The sequence below is a fragment of the Salvelinus sp. IW2-2015 genome, linkage group LG18, assembly GCF_002910315.2.
Source record: "Salvelinus sp. IW2-2015 linkage group LG18, ASM291031v2, whole genome shotgun sequence".
NCBI classification, from domain to species: Eukaryota; Metazoa; Chordata; class Actinopteri; order Salmoniformes; family Salmonidae; genus Salvelinus; species Salvelinus sp. IW2-2015.
Window position 1 is genome coordinate 45,098,715 of NC_036858.1, and position 13,613 is coordinate 45,112,327.

At 43.2% G+C, this 13,613-nt stretch overlaps 1 protein-coding gene across 1 annotated transcript in view; it reads right to left on the reverse strand.

The window, feature by feature from the left end:
- Positions 1 to 13,613, reverse strand: part of LOC111977709 (attractin-like protein 1) — a 341,451-nt gene that overhangs the window by 61,428 nt on the left and 266,410 nt on the right. The window contains 1 exon segment of the mRNA XM_070448549.1: positions 10,653 to 10,766. Coding sequence (XP_070304650.1) covers positions 10,653 to 10,766 — 114 coding nt within the window.

Below are 13,613 nucleotides of genomic sequence, written 5' to 3' on the forward strand. Positions count from 1 at the left end.
CTGCTGCAGAAATTGCTAATTGGAGGTAGGAAATATGTATATTTTTATTTCATTCTATGACTTGGCTATTCACCAGTCTTTTCACCAACAAATTTCTTCCTGTATTATTTATTTTACTGGTCAAATGGTTCCAGAGATTCTTGCCACCTTGTTGCCAGTGCCATTGTGCCAATATGTGCTCCTTCCAGCCAGCCTCCTCTTAAGAGCAACACATTCCCCTTGTTCTATTTTACATCAATTTTACTAAAGTTATTGTTATAAATATTGTTCAGTAATCTTGTGTACATAAAGTGTGGCGTGGGTTCTGTGGGTGGTGGTGTATCGCTGGGGGGGTTTTGGTGGGCCGGTCTGAGTCAAAAAGTCCAGGGACATTTTTCATTCCCAGTTCGTCCCTGCGTGTAGCTCAGGGCTCCAGCATAGGAATGAAAGCAGTGCAGACACAGGATTCCTTGGAGCGTGGTAACCGGGTGGTCCTGCTTGAATTCACCCTCTTAGACATAGCTCATCCGTAGCATAGATTGTTAAAAGGTTCCTTTGTCTTCTTCAACCTCGTGCTGCGTTTTGGGGTTGCGACTAACTCTGACCTTAGCTGTAGCGTGTGGTCACTGAGTCTGCTTTGTAAATTCTTAATTCACATGTTTTATACCATTGGGTCAGAAAGGGGCGTTTCTGTCTCTATGACTAACTTCACATTTCATCGTTACAAAAACATTCTCTTTGATCTGGACATTTTCCACACAACGTACAGTATGCAAATATCAGATACATATTATGAAATCTCTTCAAGTTACAATGTTTTCGTTATAACGTCATTCAACACAAACGACATTCATTTTCATATTCCATCTATCGTCATTACCACCATTTTGGCTAACTAAACATATTGTCCCAAAGCCCATTTATTGCATGTTACTGTTCTGAGGTAGGTTTTCCATAGGCCCATCATACATTCCATTCCTCCACACTGAGAGGACAAAGGGATTTTGTCTGCTGCCTTAAGATTTACAAATGGGCCGGAGGTGTCATGAACCCCTCCCTCGGTGGGTATGAGAGATGTCTCTCCAGGATTGTGGTCCACGGTAAAATGGCTTTAACAGGCCAGTCATGACAAAGGCCATAAGCAAACAAGAAAATGCTAATCCAGAAGCAGCGCTCCTACTGGCCGGGGACTTTAATGCAGGAAAACTTAAATCCGTTTTACCTAATTTCTACCATCATGTCACATGTGCAACCAGAAGAAAAACAACTCTAGACCACCTTTACTCCACACACAGCGACGCATACAAAGCTCTCCCTCGCCCTCCATTTGGCAAATCTGACCATAATTATTTTCTCCTGATTCCCGCTTACAAGCAAAAACTAAAGCAGGAAGTACCAGTGACTCGCTCAATAAGGAAATGGCCAGATGACGCGGATGCTACGCTACAGGACTGTTTTGCTAGCACAGACTGGAATATGTTCCGGGATTCATCCAATGGCATTGAGGAGTATAACACCTCAGTCACCAACTTCCTCAATAAGTCCCGCTTTCAAGGAGCGGGACACTAATCCAAATGCTTATAAGAAATCCTGCAATGCCCTCAAACGAACCATCACACAGGCAAAGCGTCAATACAGGACTAAGGTTGAATCCTACTACACCGGCTCTGATGCTCGTCGGATGTGGAAGGGCTTGAAAAATATTACGGACTACAAAGGGAAACCCAGCTGCGAGATACCCAGTGACGCGAGCCTACCAGATGAGCAAAATGCATTTTATGCTCGCTTCGAGGCAAGCAATACTGAAGCATGGATGAGAACACCAGCTGTTCCAGACGACAGTGTGATCACCCTCTACGTAGCCGATGTGAGCAAGACCTTTAAACAGGTCAACATTCACAAAGCTGCAAGGCCAGACGGATTACCAGGACGTGTACTTAAAGCATGCGCGGACCAACTGGCAAGTGTCTTCACTGACATTTTCAACCTCTCCCTGACCGAGTCTGTAATACTTACATGTTTCAAACAGACCACCATAGTAAAGGGGGGCCCAAGAAAGCAAAGGTAACCTGCCTAAATGATTATCGCCCCATAGCACTCACGTCGGTAGCCATGAAGTGCTTTGAAAGGCTGGTCATGGCTCACAACACCATCATGCCGGAAACCCTAGACCCACTCCAATTCACATACCACCCCAACAGATATACAGATGACGCAATCTCAATAGCAACCCACTCTGCCCTTTCCTACCTTGACAAAAGGTACACCTATGTGAGAATGCTGTTCATTGACTACAGCTCAGCGTTCAACACCATAGTGCCCTGAAAGCACATCACTAAGCTAAGGACCCTGGGACTAAATACCTCCCTCTGCAACTGGATCCTGGACTTCCTGACGGGCCGCCCCCGGTTGGTAAGGGTAGGCAACAGCACATCTGCCATGCTGATCCTCAACACTGGGGGCCCCTCAGGGGAGTGTGCTTAATCCCCTCCTGTACTCCCTGGCCAAGCATGACTCCAACACCATAATTGAGTTTGCTGACGACACAACAGTGGTAGGCCTGATCACCGACAACGATTAGACAGCCTATAGGGAGGAGGACAGAGACCTGGCAGTGTGGTGCCATCTCAACCCAATTGAGATGGTTTGGGATGAGTTGGACCGCAGAAAGAAGGAAAAGCAGCCAACAAGTGCTCAGCATATGTGGGAACTCCTTCAAGACTGTTGGAAAAGCATTCCAGGTGAAGCTGGTTGAGAGAATGCCAAGAGTGTGCAAAGCTGTCATCAAGGTAAAGGGTGGCTACATTACTATATGATTCCATATGTGTTATTTCATAGTTTTGATGTCTTCACTACTATTCTACAATGTAGAAAATAGTACAAATAAGGCAAAAACCCTTGAATGAGTAGGTGTGTCCAAACTTTTGACTGGTACTGTATAAAAAATCAAAATAACACTTAGCTCTCACATTAGGGGGGTGAGTGGGACTAAAACATGATAGGCTAAACAGTGCTATATAAACAATAACATTTCACACATCATTGTAATTCACAATGTCTAATCTTCTGATGGAAAAGACATTGGCAGGATATTCAAACACAGTTCTGGCCTGTATTTGGCCACTTAGGCAGCTGACGCAGCAGTTCTGGATTCTTAGACAGGGCGCTTGCTTGCCAAGAACAGTTCGGCCTCTTTTGGGGTGTAAAACATACATGCTGATCCCTCGCCTGTCACCTTGGACCGGGCTAGGAAGAGGAATCCATATCGGATGCTGGCCGCCCTGCATTAATTGTGTAGCTCATTATACTCTTTCCGTTGGTTCCTTACCTCAAAAGTAAAATCTGGGTAGAAAGACACCCTGTCTCTGTTTTAGATAAGGGGGAACTGTTGACTTGCCAGCTTGTGGATGAGATCCCAGGTATAAAGGATAGTGCAGCTGTGCAATGAATGGCCTTGGTGGCGCTCCCTTGGCCGGCTTTGTTGCTTGTAATCTATGTGCGCGGCCGATCAGGAAGGGCGTTTTGAAGTGTTACATCCCCAGCAGTGCCGGTATCAGCTCCGATACAAATTCAGCGGGTCTCCCTTTCTCAGAATGCGATTCAAGCATTTCCAGTCGGGCTTTCAGGTTTTTGTTGTAATTTTGAACATTTTACACTGTTTCTTAATGTTCTGTAGCCTGGCCTGGTGATCGATTGTCATCTGCTCAACCTCATGCACCCTGCCCTTGATTGCCTTCACAGTTTCTGTCAAAGTCCCAATACTCTTTGAGATGTCAGCCAACTTTGTGTCCACCTTCGTGAGTTTATAGCAGCCAGTAGGTCACTGAGTGGGTTCTGTAAGGAGCTCTTGGGAGCTAGCATCTTCAGCTAACTCCTTGTGAGTCAGCGATGTTGGCATTGGTCTGTTGTCTGTCTCGTCCAAATTATCTTGTTTAGCGCCGCCTATTTTGGTGCCTTTTCCTCATCAGACAATGTTTGAAATTATAGGTTAAGAGCAATATGAATTTGTTTAAAAATGTAGCAGAGCTCTAACAATCCATGTATATTCCATAGCACCCTCTCTAGCACCCCCCCCTTATACCCCCCCACTATGTCTTAATTTCATCAACAAAAATATAGACTCTTAGCTTTCATTTGACACCTAATTTGACATGCTCTTATGAACTTCACATGTTGGTGCTCATGGGTCATTTTATATGGAAAGGATCATGAAGCCTCACTCACACAACGTTGGTGTTTAAACCACCACACCCACACACCGCCACCCAGCAAAACAAATCAAAAATATTTGTTTAATACATTTTTGGTTACTACATGATTCCATATGTGCTATTTCATAGTTTTGATGTCTTCACTATTATTGTACAATGTAGAACATAGTACAAATAAAAATCCCTTGAATGAGTGGGTGTGTCCAAACTTTTGACTGGTACTGTATGTACAATTAATAATTGACAATGATGGAAGGTGTGTGTGTTTGTAAATGTGTGTTTTTGTGGGTGTTTTCATGTATTTCTACGTGTAGCTCCAGATGTAGGTTTATTCCATCTGTGTTCTCTCTCCCCTTGTTCTCTCTCTGATGAGATCATTGGCTTTGTGGGTGCTGATAAAACACACAAGTAAAAGGCTCCAAACACAGCCCATTTCTCCCAGGTGTCATAAATATTCTTTATCTCCTCGCTGCTCCTTTCATTACCCTCCGCCCCAGCGCATTAAATCCCCAAGATTGGAAAATAAATACAGCGCATTAAAACATTAGATATGAAAATTGATTCATTTCTCCCCTTTAAATAGCATTATGAAAACCCCCAGTGCCATATATCACTCTGGGATGGAAGGCGAGATGTGTCCGGGCGTCTTACAGATGCTCGTTCCTGTAGGCTCATCAGCTTTACGACGTTACGTGGATGTTATGGATCTTGTATGTACGTGATTGATGCTGATGAGTTACCTCTTGTTTTATTCTGTGGCCCAGTCATTTGGAGCAGCGTGATTAGATTTAGAGGAGGGGGGGGGGAAAGTGCTGTGTGATCTACCTCCTAGATGGGTTGTTCACTGGTTATGGCTATTATAGGCTCAAGACTGGAGTATTTTACCCTTAGAATAAAACTGGTTGTCTTTTTGCGTATGTCGTTCAACTCTTGACAATGCTTGTGTGGCGTGCTCTTAGGGTGCACCCCCCTATCTACATTGACGGGACCACAGTGAAGAAGGTGGAAAGCTTCAAGTTCCTAGGCATACACATCACTGACAAACTGAAATGAACCAACCACACAGACAGTGTGGTGAAGAAGGCGCAACAGAGCCTCTTCAACCTCAGGAGGCTCTAGAAATTTGGTTTGTCACCTAAAACCCTCACAAACCTTTACAGATGCACAATTGAAAGCATCCTGTCGGGCTGTATCACTGCCTGCTACGGAAACTGCACCGCCTGCAACCGCAAAGCTCTCCAGAGGGTGGTGCGGTCTGCCCAACGCATTACCGGGGGCAAACGACCCGCCCTCCAGGACAACTATAGCACCCGTTGTCACAGGAAGGCCAAAAATACCATCAAGGACATCAACCACCCGAGCCACTGCCTGTTCACCCCGCTATCATCCAGAAGGCGAGGTCAGTACAGGTGCATCAACGCTGGGACCGAGAGACTGAAAAACAGCTTCCATTACAAGGCCATCTGACTGTTAAACAGCCATCACTATCACATTAGAGGCTTCTGCCTATAGGCATAGACTAGGAATCACTGGCCACTTTAAGGAATGGAACATTAGTCACTTTAATAATGTTTACATATCTGGCATTACTCATCTCATATGTATATACTGTATTCTATACTATTCTATGGTATCTTAGTCACATAATGTTTACATATCTGGCATTACTCATCTCATATGTATATACAGCTAGAAGATGACATACACCTTAGCCAAATACATTTAAACTCAGTTTTTCACAATTCATGACATTTAATCCAAGTAAAAATGCCCTGTTTTAGGCCAGTTAGATCACCACTATATTTTAAGAATGTGAAATGCCAGAATAATAGTAGAGAGAATGATTTATTTCAGCTTTTATTTCTTTCATCACATTCCCAGTGGGTCAGAAGTTTACATACACTCAATTAGTATTTGGTAGCATTGCCTTTCAAATGTTTAACTTCGGTCAAACATTTTGGGTAGCCTTCCACAACCTTCCCACAATAAGTTGGGTGAATTTTGGCCCATTCTTCCTGACAGAGCTAGTGTAACTGAGTCGGGTTTGTAGGCCTCCTTGCTCGCACACGCTTTATCTGTTCAGGCAACACATTTTCTATAGGATTGAGGTCAGGGCTTTGTGATGGCCACTCCAATACCTTGACTTTGTTGTCCTTAAGCCATTTTGCCACAACTTTGGAAGTATGCTTGGGATCATTGTCCATTTGGAAGACCCAATTGCGACCAAGTTTTAACTTCCTGACTGATGTCTTGAGATGTTGCGTCAATATATCCACATAATTTTCCTCCCTCATGATGCCATCTATTTTGTCCATCTATTTTGTGAAGCGCACCAGTCCCTCCTGCAGCAAAGCACCCCCACAACATGATGCTGCCACCCCCGTGCTTCACGTTTGGGATGGTGTTCTTTGGCTTGCAAGCCTCCCCCTTTTTCCTCCAAACATAACGATGGTCATTATGGCCAAACAGTTCTATTTTTGTTTCGTCAGACCAGAGGACATTTCTCCAAAAGTATGATCTTTGTCCCCATGTGCAATTGCAAACCGTATTCTGGCTTTGTTATGGCGGCTTTAAAGCAGTGTCTTCTTCCTTGCTGAGCGGCCTTTCAGGTTATGTCGATATAGGACTCGTTTTACTGTGGATATAGATACTTTTGTACCTGTTTCCTCCAGCATCTTCACAAGGTCCTTTGCTGTTGTTCTGGGAATGATTTGCACTTTTCGCACCAATGTACGTTCATCTCTAGGAGACAGAACGCGTCTCCTTCCTGAGCGGTATGACGGCTGTTGGTGTTTATATTTGCGTACTATTGTTTGTACAGATGAACGTGGTACCTTCAGGCATTTAGAAATTGCTCCCAAGGATGAACCAGACTTGTGGTCTACAATTTTTGGCTGATTTCTTTTGATTTTCCCATGATATCAAGCAAAGAGGCACTGAGTTTGAAGGTAGGCCTTGAAATACATCCACAGGTACACCTCCAATTGACTCAAATGATGTCAATTAGCCTATCAGAAGCTTTTAAAGCCATGACATCATTTTCTGGAATTTTCCAAGCTGTTTAAAGGCACAGTCAACTTAGTGTATGTGAACTTCTGACCCACTGGAATTGTGATATTGTGAATTACAAGTGAAATAATTTGTCTGTAAACAATTGTTGGAAAAATGACTTGTGTCATGCACAAAGTAGACGTTCTAACCGACTTGCCAAAACTATAGTTCGTTAACAAGAAATTTGTAGAGTGGTTGAAAAACTAGTTTTAATGACTCCAACCTAAGTGTATGTAAACTTCCGACTTCAACTGTACTGTTTTCTATACTATTCTACTGTATCTTAGTCCGTTCCGCTCTGACATCACTCGTCCATATGTTTTTGGCCTAATTCATTCCTACTTGGATTTGTGTGTATTAGGTATATGTTATGTCATTTGTTAGATATTGTCACGCCCTGGCCTTAGTATTCTTTGTTTTCTTTATTATTTTAGTTAGGTCAGGGTGTGACATGGGGAATGTATGTGTTTTTGTAGTGTCTAGGGGTTGTTGTATGTGTATGGGGCAGTGTCTAGTGTAGTTGTCTATGTAAGTCTATGGTTGCCTGAGTGGTTCTCAATCAGAGACAGATGTCTTTCATTTGTCTCTGATTGGGAGCCATATTTAAGGCAGCCATAGGCATCATGCGTTTGTGGGTAATTGTCTATGTTTATGTTCTATGTTGCATGTGTGCACTTAGTTCTTCTTAGCTTCACGATCGGTTGTTTTGTTCATTTTGTAAGTGTTTGTTTTTTCCTTCATTAAAAGAAGATGTCTTATTTTTCACACGCTGCGTTTTGGTCCTCCATTCAAAGTCAAGACGATCGTGACAGATATTACTTTTTAGATATTACTGCACTGTCGTAGCTAGAAGCACAAGCATTTCGCTACACCCGCAATAACATCTGCTAATCACGTGTATCTGACCAATGCAATTTGATTTGATTTGTTTTTACTGAGTAAGTGCAGAAACTTTGTTTTATTCTGTGTGGTATTTGTGTACCACTTCCATTTCCATGCCGTTCACTCCAGTTCAGAGACAATGAACAGGTTCCAGGTGTGGTGTTTGTGTGTGTGTGTATGTTTAAGGGCTGTGGGTGTTTTAGTAAGCTACTTGTCAGGTCCACTCTGGTGTGGTCTAACAGGCCGGTTTTACAGCAGTCTGGGGACTAGAGAGCCCTCAGGTCACCGATGAATAATAACTGCTCCAGACATCCTTTATCAACGGCAGGGAAGGGTAGGGGAGAAACGATTGGAGCCCAGGACCTATTTTAATCACCTTTGGCCTCAGGCTACACACCTACACAATGAATCTCTCCACTTTGATGTACCTGGATCACAGGGCAAGGCGTCTCCTCAATACTACAGACCCAGGCCAAGGCAAAATACCCACACTGGATGTTCGATTTGGTTTGATTGTCTTCTGATGATACCGCTATTGTCTGTCTTTATAATGACATGCCATATTACTTAACCTTACTCGTTCAGTCTCTACTTTAGATCGCTTGTCTTCCATAGACCACTCTGATGACATTAGGAAATAACTTATGTTTGTGTGGTTTTTCATTGCATACTTGTCTGATTTTCTGCAACCATTTAGAGACAATTTGCATGCACATAGATGATTTTAAACCAATAAATATGTTAGTAATTCATGCCTCCAATGACCTCTGTCTTGTTGATCTTAACCAGATGCCGGTTTTGAAACAAAAATGGTGTACTGTATTTCTCTGAGTAAATAACAGACGGTCGCTCGTTTGCCTGACTTTTACCAGATGTCAATAATTGCAGCTGGTTCTTTGAAGATTCTCAGGAAAGCGAATATCTTTGAAACGCTGCGTTTGAAGAGAACCATCAGAAACACTCTTAAGTTCATCTCGCATGTTCTGAATAGCATAATTCAGAACAGTGTGTGAAATACAGTTTTACCAGTGCCTAGAAGCTGTGTGAAAAACCTAATCTCCACTTAGCGCACATTAGCTAACTGCTCCACTCATGGTCATTGAGAAAGGGCTTAAGCCACTGTGTTATCCATCTGTTCAGAGGACAGGTAAGGCAACATGTGCCAACCTCCTCACGTGTATGTCCATTAAATACAAACACAACACTGCATTCAAATAAATTACACTTATCAATCCAGTAATTTTTTTTATATGCTGTGTGTACCCTTCCTGCAGCCCCGTCTCTAGTTTTTGGGACTTTAATCCAATTCCACGCTTTTTGCTGCTAGTAAAATGTAATCAGCATATCAAAATGCAGAGTAAACATTTGAAAAGCCCTCCTGTGCACCTTTTCCAAATGGCTTTGGCCTAAATACACCTGTACATAAAAACACAGATCCAGAACTTGCTTTTACACAGTAACTGTGTAAATGATGTATGAAATCACATTATGAATCCACTTATTTTCCCGCAAGTACACTGTTGTACACAATTTTCTTATTTACTATGCAATTATGCTAAATAGTCTCTGTGGAGCAACACCAGATGTTACTTAATTAACCTTTACGTGAAGATACCGTTCCATTTCAATGTTTTTCACCTTCAGGAGCTCAAAATGGGAGAAACAGGAAAATAACAAAAATATCTATTTTGGGTTGGACACCGATGAATGCTGTGGGGGAAAACACTCCTCTAAGGGCTTACTGCTAACATAGGTTATGTGCCCATGCAGTATAATACTATAATATCTACTATATTAATAGGTATACCAGGAATAATGCATTATCAGAGCATACTTTGCCCCCCCTGACACTCACTATCAATTCCATTAAAGCCGGATGTGGACTGGCCGGCAGGCGGCAGCTGTTACAGAGATTTGTGGTAGAGCCGGAAAATCTTTTATGAAGCAAAGACCTGGAAAACTCACAAAACCACTAAGGATTTTCAGAGGTAGATTATCAGATCATACGCAATACCCATAGAGGGAGTGTGGGAACACAATTCAGGAAGTCATTATATAGGAGGCAAACTAGTTATACCCTTTTCATACTACTGAGACTAGCCGAGCCAAGATTAGCCGAGCTGTACTGCGCTGGCTTGGTTATGAATCCACCATAGTTGCTGGAACGGTGCTGAAAAGGATAACATGAAAGGACCTAACCCATGTTTTTGGGGACATAGCAAGAAAAGGAATTGGTTTTCAGAATTTCCATATTTCTTAACAAACTAGCTTTTCCGGATATGGCCACGCTAAACTCTGGACATGTTCTTTGTTGTGTGATTTCAGACAATGCCTTCAGTATTTGTTTAAGTTGGCCACATATGTTTTGCATTTCAAGTCATGAAACATCCCTGCTTTCTCACACCCACGCTCCAGTGTCTACACACAACAGAGGATGCTGTGGGCGATCTCGGTGCCAAGCCCCTGTATTTCACGGTATCACCATTGCCGTGGACAACAATATGCTAATGAGATGTGTTAGGTACCCACCTCCACCTGCCCCTGCAGCAGCTCTTCCTGTTCCTGGCCGGCGCTTACATCCAGCGCCACGGCAACCGAGGCAAAGGGACGGCTGGCCATCTGCTGTCGCTCCCGCATGAGCTGCTGTAGACAAAAATGAGAAAGGGAATGAGAGAGAGGGGGAGTGAGAGAGAGAGCGAGGGAAAGAGAGAGAGGGAGTGAGAGAAGAGGACCAGAGGGGAAGAGAGGTGGGAGGAAAACTTAATTAATGAGGAAGTGGCAGATGAACAAAGCCTGTTTGAGTTAGACGCTGAGCGGCTTTTTATCGGCGTATGCTCCAAACACCCCGAAGAAAACAAACACAAACAGAGACAGAGTGGGAACAATAGTGGGGGGACACAAGAGCCAAGCAGGGCCTGGCTTGATAGGGACCACACAGACACACAGGAGCCAAGCAGGGCCTGGCTGGATAGGGACCACACAGACACACAGGAGCCAAGCAGGGCCTGGCTTGATAGGGACCACACAGACACACAGGAGCCAAGCAGGGCTTGATAGGGACCACACAGACACACAGGAGCCAAGCAGGGCCTGGCTTGATAGGGACCACACAGACACACAAGAGCCAAGCAGGGCCTGGCTTGATAGGGACCACACAGACACAAAGCACCGATAAGAGTTGGCACACGGGCACACAATGCTGAGTGATTAACTGAAATTGCAGTTATTTTTCAGTTTTTAAACAACTAATTGACCGAAGTTGGTTCAAATATTTGAATTACATTTCTTTTTTCTTCTTCTGTGAGCTCAATAACACGCACATCACAGTCTCTCTAGAGATGAACTAGATCCAGCCTGAACTGTGCGATGAAGTAGGGAGTATTTTCCAACAAGCCAATATTCTATATAGTTTAGAGCATTAACGACAATGACCATAATCCATTGCGCATCTACTTGTTGGGTCTGTGTTTCTTTTACGCCTGCTACGGAAGAGAGAAGAATGTGCGATCGTGAGGTGATATGGAGAGCAGCTGTTGCTTCGCGAGGTACCTCTACCTGAAAATACATGATATAAGTGACTGATAGTTGGTATTCAGCAGTCATAAAAGTATGCATTATTTATGTTGAAAAACTACAAAATAGTGATTTTGTCAGCAGCATAAGCAGCAGCTTTATAAAGATGAGATGACTTGGAATTAAATAATAAAGTCATCAAATAAAACAAATGTAATATACACAACAACTGAAATATTGTATTAAAGTAATGTGAATAAATTATGGTTAATAAGTGATGGGCAGCAATGGGCAGTCAATACCATCATGGGACTTTTATTAAATGTTTTATTCTGCATTCAACCCACATAATGCATAGTGCATTTAATGTTAAGAATTGTTTATTTTTTTTTATTGAAAAACGTGATTATATTTTAATAATCGAACCGACCTCAAAAAGCACTAATCGCTCAGAACCAGCACACACACACACCTTCCTCTCATGTATATGACTGTACACACACACACAGATATACCCACACATACACCCACACTTTTTCGGCTTCAATAAAGTAGGCTAATGTTATTGGGCTATTGTTTCTAGTGTTCCTTGTGTTTTAGCTTGTGGGTAATCACCCGTTCTTTGTAAAGCACACTTGTTTTAGAGAGCTTATGCATAATGTTGGTCTTACATCATCAATGTTTTCCTCATTGAGTTTCAGTAGAAAGTCCTGCTAGAGACATACCATACTGGGCAATTGTAATGGGGTAAACTGTATATCAACTAAACAAAAGTTGTTGCAATGATGAAGGAATACCACTTGGATCAGACTTAGACCTTGACAACGCTATCTTAACCAGAGGTGCATAGTTTTTCACTATGCCATAGATGGCATATCTGTGCCAGGTAGTACATGTGTGTTAAATGTTTGACATAGGCTGGAGTCTGTTTGTATAACCAGTCAACCAGTCTCTTGCCCAAAGAGTAGGAGTTATGTTTGCATGTTTAAGTTAGTATAACCCTTGATCCTTGACCCTGACATGTGGTGGGTGTCTGTGTGCTAACGTGACTACCACAGGATCCATGTCTGACATTTATTCGGCATTCCTAGTCAACGCTACCTACCTACTCGTCAGCACAGTGTCAGTGTCTGCAGGCAAGTAACAGAACACTACAGCTCACTCAAGCGCTATGGCATGTAGCGATGTGTAACGTGTCCATTTCTGTTAGTCTGCCTGGAACACTAACCCGTCCTGCATTGTCAGGCTGTGTCTGTTAGCATGGCTGCTAGCTTGATGCCACTAGCACAGCACTGGGGTGTATGTGGTTGAAGGGAGCAGAGCAGTGTGTCTCTGTCTGTTAGCGTTAGCTCCTTCTCACTATCCTCTAACCTGTCCCTACCGCAGGGTTGGCGTGAGAGACAGGGTCAGGGTGAGCTAGGTCGGGAAGTAGAGGCTTGATTAATCGGTCTGGACAGTCAGAGAGGCGATCATAAAAGGGAAGGCGGGAAGGCTGGGGCTGTGAGTCTAGTGGATACTGTGCCCTGGTAGAGCATGTGTATTTTATGTCCCCTGACAAGTCCTTCACAAGTCAAGAAGTACAAGGTGGTATCTGTATCTGCTGCCGGTAAATGACCCATAAAACGCCTAATTAATTTCAGAATGCTGTAAACAATGACAGGCAGATATGAGAGGGGACGAGAGGTGAGGGGCAGAGGAGAGTTACTGACACTTTGGACCAATAAGAGCAAACCTGTTTTCCTGTGTGCACAGACAATAACAAACATCATTGAAGTACCTGCAATAGGACATTTTGAGGGCTGTTTAGCAGACTGACAATGGGGCTCCAAGTAGTGCTCAATGATTTAAATGGAGTGAAATGGCAGCTGGCCAAAGTGTGAGTAGACTAGGTCTACTAAATTCATACTCTGATATCCACTAAACTTCTATAACCTATAACCCTACCCCTCAGAGGGGCACTGAGCTGCAAATCTCAAT